The sequence below is a fragment of the Balaenoptera acutorostrata genome, chromosome 17, assembly GCF_949987535.1.
Source record: "Balaenoptera acutorostrata chromosome 17, mBalAcu1.1, whole genome shotgun sequence".
In the NCBI taxonomy this organism is placed as follows: Eukaryota; Metazoa; Chordata; class Mammalia; order Artiodactyla; family Balaenopteridae; genus Balaenoptera; species Balaenoptera acutorostrata.
In genome coordinates this window covers 80,281,040-80,300,931 of record NC_080080.1, presented here as the reverse complement: position 1 = coordinate 80,300,931, position 19,892 = coordinate 80,281,040, and the positions used below count along the sequence as shown (strand labels likewise).

General features: G+C 45.2%; 1 protein-coding gene across 5 annotated transcripts in view; it reads right to left on the bottom strand.

The window, feature by feature from the left end:
* Nucleotides 1-19,892, bottom strand: part of RB1CC1 (RB1 inducible coiled-coil 1) — a 69,889-nt gene that overhangs the window by 9,538 nt on the left and 40,459 nt on the right. The window contains exons 16-24 of one of the 5 annotated variants that reach the window (XM_057532416.1): nucleotides 13,337-13,502; nucleotides 10,857-10,965; nucleotides 10,545-10,773; nucleotides 9,374-9,428; nucleotides 8,324-8,371; nucleotides 5,889-5,947; nucleotides 3,429-3,565; nucleotides 1,093-1,163; nucleotides 85-346 (exon numbers count right to left, since the gene is read on the bottom strand). In XM_057532416.1, coding sequence (XP_057388399.1) covers nucleotides 269-346; nucleotides 1,093-1,163; nucleotides 3,429-3,565; nucleotides 5,889-5,947; nucleotides 8,324-8,371; nucleotides 9,374-9,428; nucleotides 10,545-10,773; nucleotides 10,857-10,965; nucleotides 13,337-13,502 — 952 coding nt within the window. In that variant the 3' untranslated portion in view covers nucleotides 85-268. The other 4 variants (XM_057532417.1, XM_057532418.1, XM_057532419.1 and 1 more) reach the window with 4 other exon arrangements.

Genomic DNA, 19,892 nt, shown 5'->3' with positions numbered 1-19,892 from the left:
CCTTTGAGAAAGTGAACTAGTTTGGTCCGCATTTCTAGAGTTACTTGGGTAGAAAAACAAAAACAAAACCATTTTAACTCAGCCAAGGGTTCTGATGAATTTATTGTTCCTAAAATGTAGCCAGGTAAAAAGTAAATGATATACACTAAAGAAGTATGCTGTCGTGTTGACTTGTGTATAAAAAGATGGCCTGTTTTTGGAGTGATGAATGAGCACTGTTGGGACAGATCAGAAAAACGTCACAGAATGCCTCAATTTCTTCCATAAATTATACTTTCTTATTCCATGACACAGCTTTCACTCTGTAAAACTTTGTCCCCAAAGGAACTTTAAATCTGTTTTGTGCCTAAGACAGAAAGAAAAGGGTGATTAAACCAAATTACAGAGGTACCATCCTACCACACTGTGCAACGCTCGATCATTGTGGGGAGAGGGGTGTCTTTATCAAAGGACACAGATCCGCCCCTCACCAGATGAGCATATAACAGACGAGCCACTAATACTGACGGCAGGGTCGGTAATCACTGCTAAATAATACAGTACAAAGTGAGCCATATGTTATTATTTTAAACATCAAAGAAACCTCAACAACACACAGGTCAAGTTCTATTGCTGTTTTGGCGCACGGGGTCCACAAACGAGCTAGGAAGACTGCTCACTGGATCTCTCTGACTCTACAGCACTGACACTGCCGACATCAGTCAGGTGCATTCTGAGCCATCAATATCTCACATTATCTTTCTTCAGTGGGGGTAGCATTATAAAAGTAAGGAAACATCAGCTCTACCTACAAACAGATTAATCACCAGTTATGCTGTGTTCCTTCTTTGCACATGAAAACACTAGTAATTTAATACTCAGAACAGAAACTTCTTGTAGTTTTCCTGGATATGTTGATAGCTTGTTGGCCATCTACCTCTACTCCTGGAAGGTAAATCACATAAATATTCATAAAATTGCTGGTGCAAACTCACACTCATTAAATTCAGGCCTAATTCAAGTGAATCAGAGGCCAAGAAGAGCACTGCTCTGCATAAAGCATCCTGAGAATCTTCTTACAACTCCTAGGTCCGCGTCCCACGATGGGCTTACCTTTTTGGCCTGACAGTACTCCTTCTCCATCACTTTTCCAAGGACCCATGGTCTTCGAGATGCACCTGAGGCTATGGAATGAAACCATTAAATTCTTTTAGAAAGTACAACTATAATTATTCATGAAAACATAACTGCCAGAGTCAAAAGAGTTTAATGACATTCTCGAGAGTGAAATCACAGAAGTGCATAACAATTTATAAAACAAAACTGAATTTTACTTTTCAACTAATTTTGGCTTCACTTACTCATTAAGTGCAGATGGTAAGTCAAACCACAGAACTGACAAAGTTCAAGAAACAAAAACACAATCTGAGTACAAATCATGAACAAATAAATCTAGGAATTCTAAATTAGCTCCACAGTGCCACCTACTGAAAGTGCTAACACATGACCTTTTCTGCTACTGAAAGCAGACAGTTACACAGACAAAATTTATATTCTAGGTTCAAAGGAAAGCATTGTCTTCTCTCTTTTTTTTGGCACCACAATGCAAACACAGTCAGTGCACGATAAATAACTAATAAGGATTAAGGATGAAAGAAAGTCTAAAGGGCAGTACTTGTGTGGAGGGGAGATAAAAAAATGTGGAAGGAGACATGATGAAAAAGCTAGTTCTCACACGGCAAAGTGTGTAAGAGATACTCATTCTCTTTTAAAAATTATCAGAAGAGAAGTTGTCATAAAAGAGTTGATTCCAAAAGTATTCGACCAATAAATTATCTGTTAAGGGTAAAGCCTCTGAGAAGCTAAAACTGATTTTTATTCCATAAACCTTACTTGGCATGATATAAAAAAAAGATATCCTGAATAAACCATCTGAAATGAACATATAGATACCACCATGTGATACAAAGATAAAAAAACTCCTGGACCACAGGATATGGCAAGTCTACTCTAAGGACTAATAGAGCCCTTCACAGATAATTCACAATTTCTGAAAAGAACCATCTAACACTCATGTCCAAGGAGTGATGGATGAGTCCCCGTCACGGGCATAACAACGCCCTGGTCACCCACACACCCCCAGGGCAAGGAGTCGGTAGGCAGCATTACCCCAACTGGCATCCTGTTCTGTATGTATGCATGTACGTATGTATGCATGTATGTATGCAGGAAAGGAGGGAGGGACGGAGGGACAGAGGAAGAGGAAAAAAGAGGGGGCTTGAGTTCTGTGGTAAAGATTGTTAAATAAATTCTTTTCTGAGGGACTTGTGAGAGTCTTTACAATGCAAATGCGCGTGGTAGACAGTGAGAGGTTACTAGATGTAAACACTGAACTCTTCCTGTTCTTAGGAAATGCAGAGTGAAGTAATTAAAGGGGCAGGATGTCACTTTGTGTGGAAACAAACGTGCGCGTGCTTGTGTACAGCCGTGGATCAGTACATTTAGACGTGCACAGGCAGAGGTAATGCAAATGGGGCAGAATGTTAACAGCAGGTGACTCTGCGTGAAGGGATATAGGGCTTTTTTATACTGTACTTATTTATGCAACTTTTTTGGTAAATTTAAAAATCATTTTCAAATAAGTCTAAATAAATGAAAAACAAAAAACCTACCAAAAAATTCAAGAAAAAAAATCGAGTTCATTGTTTTCAAGGTACAAAACCAGTAAATTAAACTGCAAGCTTCTCTTCTCATTTTTCATGGTCACATTCTACATAACCCACCGCCAACAGCCATGTTGGCGTGATCGTGTGCGGCCTACTTCAGAGAACGGGCATATGACCATGTTCACAAGTCATTCCAAACAGGAACATCAAACCAAATGGACACACAGTCTTGTTTTTGAATAATTCTATTTAACCTAAGTATCCCAGGGTACCTATTCTGTTCTTTTTGAGTTCTTTAAAGATCAATGTAATAGATGATAGTAATATACTAATTGTAATTTAGTATACTTTAACAAAGCTTATTGCCTTTTTAAAAAAATTTACTGACAAGTTCAATGAAAGAAAAAGGTAGAAACAGGATGACAAATAGGAGAGAAAAGACATCTTATAATTTAAAAGAATTTATTTTTGCCAAAACAAGTAATGCCCTTATAAACAAATGAGCATGTTATATTGAAGCTTAAATAGGTATGAGAATTTTAACAGTGTAATTCTGCTATTGCTAGAGTATGAGATATTTGATCCAACTGCATCAGCAGAATCCAGGAAAATAATCTGGATAATGAAGATTTTAGAAAAACAAACAAACAAACAAAAACCAGATTAGGCAGAGTTCCTGCTTACCTATTTAATTCTGATATAATTAGACAACGTGGGAGAAAAATCTTTAATATATTCTCTCCACTCTAGGTTTACTGTTTTGCTTACAGATGTGACACTTACCCCCCTCACCTGGTTTGAGGTCCAGGGCAGGCAGCGACTCTGAGTGCAGGAAGTACAAGGTGGGACTCACGGTGAAGAGCACGTAATTGTCATGGCGTTCGTCCAGGATGATGAGGACCAGGTCTCCCACCTGAAAACTGAACAAAGGAATGGTTTCATTGATCGAAGGAGTCACCTTGATTCTGCAATGTTCAATGAAACATTCAATTAACAATGCAATAGGGGGCTTCCCTGGTGGCGCAGTGGTTGAGAAGCTGCCTGCTAATGCAGGGGACACGGGTTCGAGCCCTGGTTTGGGAAGATCCCACATGCCGCGGAGCAACTAGGCCCGTGAGTCACAACTACTGAGCCTGCGCGTCTGGAGCCTGTGCTCCGCAACAAGAGAGGCCGCGACAGTGAGAGGCCTGCACACCGCGATGAGGAGTGGCCCCCGCTCGCCACAACTAGAGAAAGCCCTTGCACAGAAACGAAGACCCAACACAGCCAAAAATAAATAAATAAATAAATTTAAAACAAAAACAAACAAAAAAAAACAATGCAATAGGAAATTTCATATTTACATGATTTTGTTTTACTCTACCCAGGCCCTCACGGGAATGCTGGACATACACAGACGCTCAAAGGCTATCGCGAGCAACTGTCAAAGACCCAAAATTTTTAAAAATAAAATTTCCAATACAATCTACTGTTTAAAAGAACACAACCGGGCTTCCCTGGTGGCGCAGTGGTTGAGAATCCGCCTGCCAATGCAGGAGACACGGGTTCGAGCCCTGGTCTGGGAGGATCCCACATGCCACGGAGCAAATAGGCCCGTGAGCCACAATTACTCAGCCTGCGCATCTGGAGCCTGTGCTCCGCAACAAGAGAGGCCATGATGGTGAGAGGCCCGCGCACCGCGATGAAGAGTGGCCCCCGCTTGCCACAACTAGAGAAAGCCCTCGCACAGAAACTAAGACCCAACACAGCCATAAATAAATAAATAAATAAATAAATAAATAAATAAATAAATAAATAAATAAAAGAACACAACCCAAAAAAAATGCTTGGGTGAGGGGGAGAAGAAGAATACCCATTATAGTTCATCTAGCTAGAGAAAGAAGGTATTCATTCTAATCTTTCATTTTGCAATAATAAACATAAATTGAGGGAGCAAACTTACAGTTACAGTGGGAAAGAAAGAACTACCTTATACTACTTCTCCAGTCTCCAAGCAGTCTCCTCAATTTGAAAGAAAACCCAACTGAACCAGCTGCATGTACTTAGTTAGGCTTAAACAAGTCAACAGCGATGACTGACTCGGGGTGAAGCCAGGAAGGAGGGAGCAGGAAGGAAAGAGTAGGTGTGACCGCCTAGGGTGTCTCAGCTGGTGTCTGTCTCTTCAGGGTCCTTCAGAACTGTCGTTTGGAATATCAGTTCAAAGTTAATCTAGATCTAAGATAACTTAGTGGGTCCTATACCTAATAAATCATTAACGTCACTGGGGAAACTTTAAAAAGATAACAGTCTATCATTCACTAATTATTTATCCTACAATTAACTGCCTGCCTAAAAAGATGTGACAGGCACTGTTTTGGAGGATAATACCTTAAAAAAGGAAGATAGGGCCTCTCTGAGGCAGTTTTTTTTTTTTTTTTTAAACTCATCTCTCTCTAATCTTTGAAAGACCTTATATTGATTTGACTTGACATACAGCTGGTAGATAAAGACTGATACACCCAGCCCTTTCAAATCACTGAGAAAAGATAAAACTCTAACGAGAAGTTAAAGATCAGTAACCAGGAGTGCCTGATAACCAAACATATGGTCGATGGATCTATTACAGACAAAATAGAGCGTCTTATTTATTTTTAAGTCAGTCCTGACAAGTAGAGAAGAAATGACCAGTATTCACGAGCTGCTAACAATGCTTTATCAGACACCCTCCTTTCCAGTAGCCCATGCCCAAAACCAATACATCACTATGGGGTAATTTGGTCCTGGAATATTGTCTATTAAATTATTCAAGTGATAATTTTAACAGTGTATTATGGATTTGTAGCATATCAATAAAATGAAGTCTGAGAAATAAAAATGAAGAAACACTCCAACTTCAAATATCAAGACTCTCCAACCTAAAATGAGAAAGACTGAGGTGACGAATGGGATTTAAAAGAGACGGCACCGGCTGAAAAGGAAGTAGAATCCAAAAGGCTTCAGGAATGTGTGTGTAAGTGATAATTAAAGCTATGATAGGAAGGACTTCAAATACAATCCTAACATTCCCAAAATAATTTAGAAAAACCTTGCTTTTCAATAAAAAAAAAAGTTAACTACGAATGAGTACAAAACACTCAGCTGACTGAACCTAAAGTTGAAAGATTATAGCCATTGAAATACATTTTTTCATTGACAATTCAATACTACTCAGTTCGTTACATTATTTTCACAGAAAAAAGCACAAAATACAAATCAAATACTTACTCTCTAATAGCTATCTTTTCCGAATGCCTTGAGGATACGGAGGACATGCTCTGAGACATCTAGAAAGAGAACAGTTCACAAAGCTTATTACACAAGTAACATGTTCTCTCTCGATGCACTTACTAGGTCCACACTGCAAACATCTCTTCCAACGTTACACACATTCACGTCTGTGTCCCAGTTTTCAGGGTCCAAACTTCTCTGCTCCATTAATGTAATTCCTTTCTTTCAACAATTACTTTCAGTGGACAAATTTAACCTACACTTTTACTTATGTTATTTCTTAATCAGGTTTGGCTGGATTAAAAACTGAATATAGAATCATTTTACTTATAAATACATATTTAATCCTAAAAAATATCACTAGGAAGGAGACTGATGTTTTTCGAGAAGAGTTTAAAACCCACTCTTCCGAGCAAGCATCACACAAGGCAGGGGCTGCTCTCCCTCCTCTCCTAACGAGCATCGCAGGGGGACACGACGGGACGGGACGGGACGGGACGGGACACGACGGGACGGGATGGGACACGACGGGACGGGACAGGACGGGACGGGACACGACGAGACGGGACGGGACGGGACACGACGGGACGGGACGGGACGGGACAGGACGGGACGGGACACGACGGGACGGGACACGACGGGACGGGACACGACAGGACGGGACGGGACGGGACACGACGGGACGGGACGGGACGGGACACGACGGGACGGGACAGGACGGGACGGGACACGACGGGACGGGACGGGACGGGACACGACGGGACGGGACAGGACACGACGGGACGGGACACGACAGGACGGGACGGGACGGGACGGGACGGGCTAACTGGCCTGTGGCTGGCTCAGCTCGGCCGGGACTCCCCGCTCCTCAGTCAGGCTTCAGCACGTTCCTCACGCTGTCACATGTTACATGGGACACGGGTCCCAAGGTATCCCTCCCAAGCAGAGTGGGCCCAATTACAACCACACAAATCAAGGACAGATAAAATGGATTTCTCTTTGTTCGTAAGTTTAATTCTGATGCTCAGAATTTCTTCCATTTCCCTTTGAACACTATGAAGGGTCTCAATTAATGTTTAAAAACAAGAGAAAGAAAACAACAAATAATGACTAGAAAGACCTAAAAGTGTATTCCAACCTGTTTTCAAAATCATCCAAATAGTCTACATGCTGCCAGTGAGAACAAGTTCAATGATCCATTTTTCAGACTGTATTCAACTCTGTTTAGATTTTCTTACAAAAGCTTAAGCTCTCCACGTATTTGTTACAAACAAGGGCTTAGACGTGAGGAAGCACCGGCTGAACAGAGCTGCCGATCGGTAGGAAAGCGTGAGTGGCGCGGAGGAGCGGGTGCACTCCGGGTCTGAAGGGCCGGACCCTTTCCCTCGTAAGCCTTTCCCCAGCCGCTACTGTGTGCTGTGCGCCACCTACTGTTCCGGGCGCCAGGAGCGCACCTGTGAACAAAGTGCCTAAACCCTCGCCCAGCACAGCGTCCGTCCCCCCGGGGACGCTGCACGGAGCACACTTGGAGCACGTCTGTTCTGTGCAGCAGCCCCAGGGGCCGCAGGCAACTCCTCCAAGCCTCCTTGAAAAGGGTTTGCTTCACTCACGGAAACAGCAAATAGCCTTCAAAAAATTGTTTTGGTGATAAATTCATGATTGACAGTCTGGCAGAGCTATGGAATTAATACGTAATTTTTGCTGTTCAAGTTAAGAAAGGCAAAGGAAAGAAAGCAGATGTTTCCCTACAAGACACTTTATTTTTTAAAAAACTCAATTCTAATCAGTACCTTAAAATTTTTCAAAAGTCCTGAACACAGGCCTTAAACTGTTCCTATTTGCTCATAAACTGTCATCATCAGAATTTGAAAAATGAAGCAGTTGCTTTATTAAAGCAGGTAAGACTGACTGTAAAACTGACTCATCGAGCACGTGGTTAGATTCACAAGCTAGAGGAAAGCCAAGGCAATCGAGAGGGCCACGCAGGGTCTCAGGCAAGGTGTCAAGTTCAAACGCCTTGAGTTAAAAAAAGAAAGAAAAAACACCCGTGACGGACAGAACGTGCTGATTCCACACACCTACGGGCGGACGCGTCAACAAGAGCCCCGTGAGGAGGAGCTCTGACGACCTGCTCACTTGACGAAGAGCCCTAACCTGACATTATAAACACATGTAATCATGCAATCCTAAGAGATTACAGCTTCTTAGTAATCAGAAAAGACAATCTGGATTTTGCTGGCTGCTTTTAACGTTGTTAAGACTGAGGCAGTGCATGTGGTCAGGCTTAAGAGTCAACTGTCCTCAATGACAAGCGCAGCTCAACGAAAACTGCCAGGAAAGAACTAATCACACCACACAGCCTTCTGATCTTTATAATGCAATGCAATGCAAGCAGTTTAAATGTCAAGATCAACTGGGCGAGAAGACCTTACCAGTCTCTGATTCAACCGCTTGTTTTCTTCTTCTTTCAACTGTAGTGTCTGCAGGGGTGGGAAAGAGAGACCCCCTGGTTTATGCTCGAAAATATAGTCTGCGTACTCAAGTCTGGTTCTACTATAAAAGGTTTGTGGGGACATTTCTTTTCTAGGAATCCTTTCCAACTGTCTTATTTACTGGCTTAAAAGAGAATTAGAACAATTTTAGGTTTATTTCCTTAAGCCAAGGATTCTCAAAGTTTAATGTGCATCAGAACCACTTGTGGCCTTGTAAATATGCAGTAACTATCTGAGATCCATCCCCAGAGGCTCTGTTAGGAGGTCGGGCCCAAGAGGAGGAATCTGCAGTTATAATACTCATGCCAGCAGATGCTGATGAACCTTCACTAACAAGAGCACACGTGCAAGAGCACAAATCTGTACAATTCTGACTCTGAGTCCTTATCAGACAGTTATCTTGTAGGGAGCTAAAGTGTTAAAAATCTTCAAAGCCTAAGCAATGAAAAGTGGTCTCTGAACAAAGATGTGTAAAGTCTGCAACTGAGAAGAAACCCCTTATTACCATTTTTTTCTCTTCACTTCAATTAATCACTATAAAAACCCTAACTTTTCTTCATTATTCACATATTCTACTTGTGCCCTATTTTGGAAAATAGTTAATATTTTGTTTTTTGAAATTAATATGTGAAATTCACACTTCTATTGTATTGCTGAATCCTGAACTGTACATGGCCACTTGGATCAGAGATGACAGGACTTCTCGAAAGTAACCACAAAAATAACCATTAAAAAAACATCTAATTTGGGGAAGTCCCTGGCGGTCCAGTGGTTAGGGCTCAGCACTTTCACTGCCAGGGCCCGGGTTTGAGCCCTGGTCGGGGAACTAAGATCCTACGAGCCATGCGGTGCAGACAAAAAAATAAGTTAAAAAAAAAGAAAAGAAAAGAAAAAAAGAAAACCTAAGCTTTCAGCGTAAGGTTTACTTCACTGCATCCCAGAGTAAACATATTTATTAAACCCTGTGTTTCAAGAAAATGATGCACTTACTCGTTCCAACAGCATTATCCTCTGCCTTTCTTCAGAGAGCATGTGGACGTTTTCTCTAAGAGAGAATGGCTTATTTTAGTTTAAGTCTTAAAATTCTGGACTTCACAGTCTCTAATAAGGTTTTGGAAATGTAACTGTTAATACAGAGCACTTCACAGATTCAAGGGTTTGTACTAAATTTTCAGAAGCAGCCTGTTTAAATTAGGACACATTTTGATGGTGTAGGATAGTATAAAATTTATACCACAGATCCTGAACCTAGACTGATAAACCTTTTTAAATTATGAGCAAAACTTTGTGCATGCATTTTTCTAGGGATAATGTCTTTGAAATTTCAAGCTTTCTCCCAGGGACCATTCTTCTTATCCGTGTTACAGACAAAACGGTCATTCTTGGGAGGCTTCACCATTAAAACTAAAAACAAACAAAATGCCACAAGTCCTTGAGTGAGCTGTAAAACTCAAAGCTTCAGTTCATAAAGAACAAACCAAATCTATATAAAGACTACAAAAGTATTCCTACATGCCTACAAAGCGCTAGTCACTGTCATGTGTGAACTTGCCCATCACACTGAGGTAGTCAGAAACTAACCAGAAAAGAAAACAAGAAAGAGCGTGCGGGCTTTTCTTTCACTTTTTCACGCTGAACCATAACTGACAAGTAAAACCGTAATATATCCGAGTGCGCAGTGCGATGGTCTGACACACGTGCGCGCTGCAGGAGGGGTCCCTCCACCAAGTTACCAAACACACCCCTCTCCTCACGTCATTTACCCGCCTCTTCGGTGAGAACACGGCCCACGCTCCACCCCAGCCCCTGGCAGCCGCTTTCCTGCTTCCGGGAGTTTGACTTTTATCTGATTTTACTTCAGTTTCCACGCAGAAGTGACAACTCCCTCGCCCCAGCACGGCCTCAGCACGCTGAACGCACCAGCGACCCTAAGGAAGCCCTGCGCCCCTGACGCCATGGCCTCAAGGCCTGGACGCCCCTGCAGGGTCCCCGCCGGCCGCCTGCACGCTGCGGTGGCACCTGGGCACCGTATGAAAGCATGCCAAAGAGGATTCCTGCACACCATCAGTGGCGCTAACACGGGCCGTGGCACGGAGAATTCACACGCGCAGCTCTCAGGTCCACGGGCCGCGGCGCCCGGCGAGCAGGACAGGGCACTCACCGGACAGACATCATGCTAGTCTCCAGCGCTGAGTCCAGCCTGCCTTCGCCGAGGGCATCCGGGGCCTCCGCCGGGGGCTCGGGCGCACAGGCCCCATACAGCTCGGGGGCGGCGGCCACCCCCGGCGAGGGGACAGGCCCGCTGCCCCGCAGCCGGCTGACCTCCTCCTCCAGCCTCTTCTTCTCCTCCAGCAAGCGCGCGCGGTCCTCGGACAGGGACTCGATCAAATCTGCAGCCCCGGGCGGACGTGAGCGTTACAATCGTTGCGTGTGAGACAGAACTAACAATGTCGCATTAGGAAGCGTCACTGACCTTTGTCCCGCTCTTGCTGCTGCATCGTGCTTTTCAGCTTGTCACTGAGATCACTGATTATGTTCTCTTTTCTCATTTTCTCTCTTGTTAAAACAGTATTAAAATTGGTCTGGAACAACAGAACGATAACTACTTAAATTATCTGCATGCACAGGGCAGCTAGAGCTAAAGAAAATAACGTCTATTTTTGCATGGTGCATCTCTATGGGGAGAAGAAAAAGCATAATTCACAAGTGATGTTTATTTTGAAATAAAAATGCCACACTGTGGTAACCACATTCGATTGTATTTTCCTAGTTCTGTATTAAGATGTGTTCCAATTTAATATCTTGAAAATGAATGCTATTTTCACATTATTGTCCACATACTTATTGTCAGAGGAAAATCATTAGTAAATATTTCTTAAATTTGGGGGAAAGAAATAAAATAGGCAACACTTTAACCAGTGCTGTTATATACTTAACTGTTTATTTTAGTGATCTCCCTGCCTCTGGAATCTTCCTTCTGTCCTTAGCTAAATCTCGATTCCACAGTCACATTTTGGACATGACTGTATCCCATCTCCTCCTCTCATCTGGATATCTGCTGGTTTATAATGGCTGGACCTGCCACTCCTCGACTTCTAGGAAAGCCTTCTCACTGCGGATCTCATACATACCAACTGCCTGCAGAGATCCCGTGAGCCAATTTCCAAAATTAAGAGTCAAAGATCCTCCAATCAATCATTAATGCCAATGATGCTAGAAACAGAGACATTTAACAGGAAGGTGGCATTCTTGGGCCAAAATTAGTGAATTTGTTAAATATTGAGTTAAACTCATTTCTAGCCAGAAAGCAGACAGGAAGATCCCCTCAAAAAGAATATTTATGATATGCCTTTGTATTAAGCCATTGTTCTGTAACATTTATGGTAGAAAATTAACAAATATTTACAATAGTACATTAGTTACTTGGTTTTCATAACCTCTGGCTGTTTCTGCAACATCAAATGGATTTTCAGAAAAGTTAACACAATTTATAATACACATATTAGAAACAAGACTAGTTAAGGTAAGAGCCAACTAGGCCCAAGCAGCCCTTATAAAGCTAGTTACAAATCAACTCAGGTAACTACCACTTAACATCCAAACACCACTTAAAATTGGCAGGTACCTTAGGAGTCACCTCCCCTGTCGTCTGACAACTACTGAAAGAAGAACTACATTTGGATCAGATGGCTGGCTGCTTTACGCGCTGGTTTCCGTCTTATTTCACCCCCCTCAATGCTGGACGCCTGCAGTTGCACAGGCTCACAGGAGCACAGAGACAGGCAGCAAGAGAGCGGGAGAGAAAGACCTAGCTCACAGAGGAGGAAACATGAAAGCATGCGCAACTTCAGACTTCTAAAAACAGAGACCTGAATGGCCTCTTCGCTGACAGTTCTTACTTAAACCTGGCAGCTCCCCGCCAGCCCTGGACAGCCCATTCCCTTGGTCTCCATGAAGCCCACACTGCTTTGTTTCTGGTTCCTCTTTCTCATTCCCCCTTTTCCAGGCTCCTCTGTCTTTCCCCAGGCCTTAACATTTAAAGTTCCTAAGTGTTTGGAACTATACTTCTACATTTTCTTTCTGTTCTCTGGTTGACATTTTTTTTAAACTCTAAAAAGACAGTAAGAAAAGGAAAACTGCACCACACCACATTAAACGTGCACATCAACTGTAACATGCCTACCAGTCTCAGAAACGTATTCCTCGGGATAAAAAAGGATGTCGTGTTACCCCTGGCCTGACTTACACCTGCTCTCACACCGGCCTGGTCTGGCAGCCCTCACTCTGCCCCGCGCCCCAGCCAGCAATCCTGATTACGTAGAAATCCATCCGCGTCGCCCCTTTATTTCCTCTCCCACTGCCGCCCAGCACCTTAGCTGATGTAATGCTCCCTCACAGGGCATCATGACCCTCAGCGGACTGGCCGCTGCTGACCTCACAAGCACCAGCTCTCACCACTGACCCACAGTAATACGGGAATCACCAAAGCTCAACAGTGCTCCACCCTAACCTACCGCCAGCCTACCATAGGGATAAGAATTGTCAGCATGTAATTTAGAATAAAATTTTACAGCTTAGAAAAAAAATTCAAATATCATCTATGCAGTGATACAAACACTTTCACTTGCAAAAAAACCAAACTGACGTGAAGACGTTAAACGATGTTTACGAGATCACACAGGTAGCTAAGGAACCAGGAACAGAATTCACATTTCCTAATTCCTAATCTAGCACTGCTTCATTCTGAAGCACCTATGTGACATAATGACCATTAAAAAGAAAATGCTTCTATCACGAAGAAGATATTTAATAATAAATACCATCAGGATCAATGTGGGAAAATCACATTTAAGATATAAGAAACCTCAGCTACACAAAGAAATTGTACTTGTTCATGTATGTTCATCTCCTCTAGACCTAGAATGAATGCAGCAAGGCGGGAGACCTACATACCTGTTGTTCAGCAATCAAAGATGTTCGCACATTCTGCATTTCTTCGTTTTTTCTTTTCTCCTGCTCTTCAAGTTGTTCTAGAAACTTAGCTTTTTCTTCCTGGAGCTTTTCTTGAAGCTCAGCGACTAGGCTTGAAGAATCTTCTTTGGTAGATTCAATGGTATGACTTTATAAATTAAATACAGCATTAATTTTTTCAAAATTACACAGAACAACATTGTAAATCAACTATACTTCAATAACATTTTTTTAAAAAGTAACCAAATGTATTTTAAGTACAATGTAAAGTCACTGAAGAATTTTGTCTAGAAAGAACGATATATAGTGAATTTAGATTTTTAAAAGACTGTTGTAAGGATCCTGGTCAGAACACTGGGGCATGTCTGCATGAGAGGTTTCAGCGGACACAGGACGCTAAGTAATAAGAATCCTGTAGGAGTGCAATCGTGCGCCCACATCACGTGGGCGTGCACGGGCGGGAAGCACCTTCCTTCCTAGGTGCCCTGCCCCTGTGCGCTGCCCACTGCACCGAGGGGAGTGCTGTTTCTGTTTCAGGGTCAGTGCTGTGCGAGGATGAGGCAGGAAGGAGAGGACAGCTCAGGCACAAGGACGTTCAGACACTACTGGCTCTGTAAACACACGGTCATCCCCAACACCCAGGATAAGCACCCGTGACATCAGCACAGGGTACGTGCTGACCCACGAGGTGAACACTTTGGCAGTAAAAACAAAGAAAGGAGAGCTTATGGGGCTTCCCTGGTGGCGCAGTGGCTAAGAATCCGCCTGCCAGTGCAGGGGACACGGGTTCGATCCCTGGTCTGGGAAGATCCCACCTGCCGCGGAGCAACTAAGCCTGTGCACCACAACTACTGAGCCTGCGTGCCACAACTACTGAGCCTGAGTGCCACAACGACTGAAGCCCGTGCGCCTAGAGCCTGTGCTCCGCAGCAAGAGAAGCCACCACAATGAGAAGCCCGCGCACCACAAGGAAGAGCAGCTCCCGCTCACTGCAACTAGAGAAAGCCCACGCGCAGCAACTAGAGAAAGCCCACACGCAGCAATGAAGACCCAACGCAGCCAATAAAAAAAAAGAGCTTATAACACAAAGAATGATCAAGAACCATGCTGTGCTGGGGCAGGGCTTCTTGTGGCTTTATGGTCAGCCCTCCTTATCCTTGGGTTCCACATCCACGGATTCAACCAACCACGAGTTGAAAGTATCCCAGAAAGTTCCAGAAAACAAAACCTGAACTTGCCTGAGGGCTGGCAACTATTTACACAGCATCTGCATTGTGTTAGGTATTACAGGTAATCTAGAGATGATCTGAAGCGTACAGGAGGCTATATGCAAACACCACACCACTCTATACAAGTTGACTTGAGCTTCGGCGGGTTTTGGTATTCGGGGGAGGTCCTGGAACCAATCCCCATGACATCGAGGGACTGTATTATTAGTCTGACCAAAAGTACACACTGTGTCACACTGTTGGAGGCTCCCATTAGAAGATGCTCCAGATTACCATCAGCCACATCATTCAGCTTTAGTTTGCAGGACTCGAAGGCCCCAAACGGCTCTGACCTCAGGGGGAATTAACCCTAGCAATTCAGCAGTAAGTAATAGCTGAATATTTTACATAGTTTTTTTAACAGCATCACTGGCTGGCTTCCTTTGGGGGATTAGGAGCCATGTGTGTGTTGTGTGGGGAGAAGACATAAAAAAGGGTTACAGTATCTCACAATTTAGTTAAAGGTGTTTCTGATCCAGCGGTGCTACCATGGAAATCTAAGAAAGTTATCAATAAAGGCTGCCCTCCCCCAAAAGAGAAACTTACATAACCCTATCTTTCCATATATTAATTTAAAACCTTAAAAAGGCCTTGAACTTAAACCTCAAGGAAGCAAGGTGTATCTGTCACCAGCTGGGAACGTCATCCCATCACACGGAACCTGAAACAGAGCAACTCTGGTTCCCCCACGTCCATAGCCAGTGTGTGCGAGCAAAGCTATCACACCCAGTGCTCCTAGTAACTAGGAGACCCGCGCTGAACACACACCAGAGTGGCCTCTCCCCGATCAGCGACTGCATTAGATTTGGGCCTAGTAACCGAGTAGTTTATCGTGGGTTTTTTAAAACTCTTCTGAGATGACAGAATAAGAGATTGGAAACGACACCCTACGCCAGTGTTCCCGTCCCCAGGCAGACCCACAGCAACTGCTCCTGGACACACGGCTACGAGCAGCGCGGGAAGCAGGCTTCCCGACACATGCAAACCACACACGCGTGTCCTGCACGCACGTTCCGTGTGCACGGGCTGTGAGAAAGCCCTTGCCCTCAACTCTCAAAATGATCTATACTACTGACTTCACTTTTCCCAGTTACATGGGGGAAAGGTACCCACTTTTAATTTTGCATTTCCTTAACCCCAAGTAGACGGAGCAGCTATTCGCATCCTGGCTGTCTCTCTGTCTTCTCCGGTCTGTCGATTCACATCCTCTGCCCATTTTTCTCATGGATTGTTGGCCCTTTTCTCGCTGATCTGTGGGACCTCTCTGACATTACAGACATAATTAATACTCCCACTTACATCTCGCCAATGTTCCTCCCAGGCAGGTGGCCTCTCAACGCTGCTGCTGGCAGACGCACAACCGGCCGGGTGGGGGCGGCTGGGAGAGGAGCTGGCCGGGGTGACTCCCTTCAAGTCTCCTCACTCCCCTTCAAGGGTTTCCTCTGTGCGACAGCAGCCGAGAACAGCACCGTCCAGAATCCCCTTCCCAGGAAGCTCTGCTTTCAAGCTTGGCAACAAAAAGTTACCTGCATAAAGGAGTGCTAAAGAGTCTATCGCTCCAGAGGGGGCTGTGACCAGACAGGAGGGCAATAAGGTTCACAAGGGGTTTCCAGGCGAACTCCCTAGGTTGACGTCTCAGTAGACAACTGGCAGGAATCTCCAAAGAATCTGTAACGGTTTCCTGATGAGCCACCAGCTTTGTACTTCAGGGGACTGTGAACCTACCAATCCCCAGTCCCTCAGTAGCAACGCTTACCCTTCACTCCGCCAGCCCTCCCCAAATTCATACAAGTTCTAAACCTAGTATTAAACTCTTCATTCTTGGAATACTTAAAAGAGGTTCTATTTTTCTAAGCTCATACCAGACAGACACAAATACGACCCTAGGGGAAAAAACCATCAAGACAGGAACCTGGAACCGATTCTCTGATCTGCTCCAACCTGAAGGCAGTAACCACCTCGGCGCCAGGGCAATGGGCGCTCTGGCGGACCAGGCCCCCCACTGCAGAACCAGACAGCTGTGTCTTCCGGGAGCGAGAGTCTGGAGACATCCAGCGGAGCCCCCAGGGCCCACCAAGCTCCCCTGCCCCCTTATCTGGAGAGATCAGGACCACCTTCCTGAGGTCCCTTCTCAGTTAAGCTGACCTTTCTTCTCGACAACCTCGCCCACCATTTCACTACTTCCCGACCCAGCGCGGCTTTCAATCCCCAGATCCCAGAGGAGCTAAAAATCTAACCAAGGAGAAAATACAACTGCAAGATTTTCTTCATTTATTTTGGCAGAATCATAGGAAATATGTACAGGGATGGATCCAATGAGAGTTAGAACAGGAAGAATCAGGCCAAAATTCGCGTGGATGTAAAGACCAGAGATTCTAGATTCAGTATTAGCTATTATCAGTTTGCTATGGTGATTGCCTGAAACCTGGACCTAACGGGTAAACCACGGCCTGCAGGCCAGATCCGGCCTGTGACCTGTTGAGTTTCACCGGAGCACAGCCATGCCTGTTCATTCATCTCTCTCACTCCTCTTGATACAACAGCGAAGCTAAATAGCTCAGAGACCACTTAGCCCACAAAGCCTAGAATACTGAAAAGGAAGCCTTTACAGAAACTGCCAGCTGGTTCTCTACACCAGTGACTCTCAAAGGGTGGTCCACAGAACCCCGGAGGTAACTAAAACACTCGTCAAGGGATCACTAAGGTCAAAACTACTCACACGATAATGCCAGGATGCTATCTGTCTTTTACTCCCTGCTGGCGCTGCACAGATGATAAAACTGTTGACACCCTACTGGAGAGACAGTAGCACCAACTATACTCTCAATGACTGTATCCTGCACTTCAAGGCACTCCAAGTGAAGGCAGGTTGATTTTGGAATATCCTTGATGCAGTAAAATTATTAATATTACTGGATCCTGACCACTGAGCCTACATCTTTTAATCCTCTGTGTGACAAAATGAGGAGCACCTACGAAGCCCTTCTGCATCACAAGGCACGTCTGTCTCATGGAAAAGCACCTGCACGGCTGTTCTGTGTGCGCCAAAGGAGCGCCTTCTTTCATGGTGCACTACTTCTATTTGAAAAATGACAAGCTTTGGTTATTGAGACTTGCGTTTCTGACAGATGTTTTCTCAGAAATGATCAACATTACTTCAATGAATAAGTGACATAATTTGTTACCACTGACAAAATGTGACTCTTTAAAAAGAAACTAAAATCTTGGGATTTATTGTATACCCCCTGGTAGGGCCCAGAGAATGCTCCTTCACCAAGGCTTTCAGAAACCCCACCCCAAAGGCTCTGCAGGGCACCTGCAGGACAGGGAGAGTGGCGGGACAAGCCAGTAAGATTCAACGAGCTTCACGGGCAGGACAGGTTCTGGAGGGGAGAGGCCGACCAGCACCTCTTAACCAGACGCAGGACGTGGTGCCCTCACCGGCAGCAGAGCCAGAGCAGCCAAAAGTCTGACCCAGAAAAACCTCCGGCAGTGCCTGTCACTAGGGCTCTAACAGAATGGGCCGATAAAGGCTTATTAAACTGATTTTTAAAAAACCCAGTAGCTGGCGTTCAGAGATCTAACTTCCAGCGAATCACCATCTCTCACCCAATTCCAAGACCTAAGTCAGTCACCAACTACAATGCCAAAATTTTATACTGAGTTTTCTTTCTAACCTTCAAAGAGACCCACGGCCATTTTCCAGGCTGAGTGTGTATTCAAGGAAGGTAATTAATCAACTTTTGAGGGAATACTGAGCACTGGTTCTCACGTGACTCTAATGCCTCTGTGGTCCACCAGGACACCACTGACAACCATACACGAGAGACACGTCCTTCCATCCAGGATCTGAAATGGAACAGCTGTAAAAGCAACTGTTGGCGAATCACTGCTGGTCCCCCTACTGATGGAACGAGGACCATTATGGCAGAAAGAGCCAGGTAAAATCCCTAAAACATAGAGGAGATTTCTACCACAATCTTGCTCAACTTAAGTATGCATCCTGTCGAAAACATATAAAAACAAGCAATGGGTTATCATAATTTAATCAGGTAGTAACTCCAATAAAACTGCTATTTCATACATAACCTCTTTACCGGAGCAAATTAACAAGACCACTACTACCTGACATGTAGCTACTGATTCGGTGATTTCTTCCCCCTTTATTCTTATTAGTACAGACCAGGGATAAACAAACTTTTCTTTGTAAAGACAAATACTGAATAGTATAAATGTTACTCAATCTCTGTCACAGCTACTCAACTCTGCCGAAAGCAGCCACAGGCCACAGCTAGAGAAACGGCCTCTCTGTGAGCCAAGACAGCTGTGTTTACAAAACCAGGCTGTGGGCTGGATGCCCACAGGCCACAGACTATCGATCCCGGGTAGAGACCACAGGAAGCAGTGTGATTTCACCAACAGGCACCGCAATCGCAATCGCAACCGCAATCGACTCGGTCTTATCCAGGATTAGATCAACTCTCCGGTCCTCTGTTAAAATCTAGTTGGCAGGGATATTGATCTTCCTGCTATTCCTCAAGAAATCACACTAATCCAACCCATTTATGGCAATATGCTCCTCAGGCCTGGTAAACAGGAATTAGCCACTACGTGAGCTACCAGGGCAAGACACGTGGGTGCCGGTGGGGTGAGCAACAAGGGCCGTGGAAGCCCACAAGCCTGCCAGCACAGCGAGATTTCTAAGTGCCCAGCGGTCCAGGCCCGCGAGGCGTCCGCCCGAGGTGCGGCTGAGGGTCCCGAAGGCTGCGGGCAGCACCCGGGACGCTCGGCTCCCCCTGGACAGCTGCCCCGCCTCCGGCTGTGTGTGAGCCGCTGCAACACGTGCCAGCTGCCCTGCGGCGGGGCCCGCGCCCCAGCGGGTGCCTGAAGCGGCTGCAGCAGAAACGGGCAGCGGACGGAGCCTCGGCGCGCCCCGCAGGAGAATCGCGGCTGCGGCCCTCAGGATCCTGAAGCAGGTGAGCGTTTCCCTCCCGTAAGATGGCTTAGGGCTCGCTCCCGGGTCTGCAGAGGCCGAGAGCCTGACCGTGCTCTGCCCAGTTACCGTGTGACCTGAGCCGCCCGTCAGGAAGTGGACACTGTCTCGCCCAGGGAGCCCGGACGCCGGGGGGACACTCGGGTGACGGCATGGTGGACGCGAGGCGGGCGCACACGAGCCCCGGCAGCGCCAGGCGGGCACGGGAGGTGCTTCCCTTCCCTCCATCACAGCCACGGCGAGCCCGTAGGGAAGCAGGCTGGCGGGCCCGGTTTCC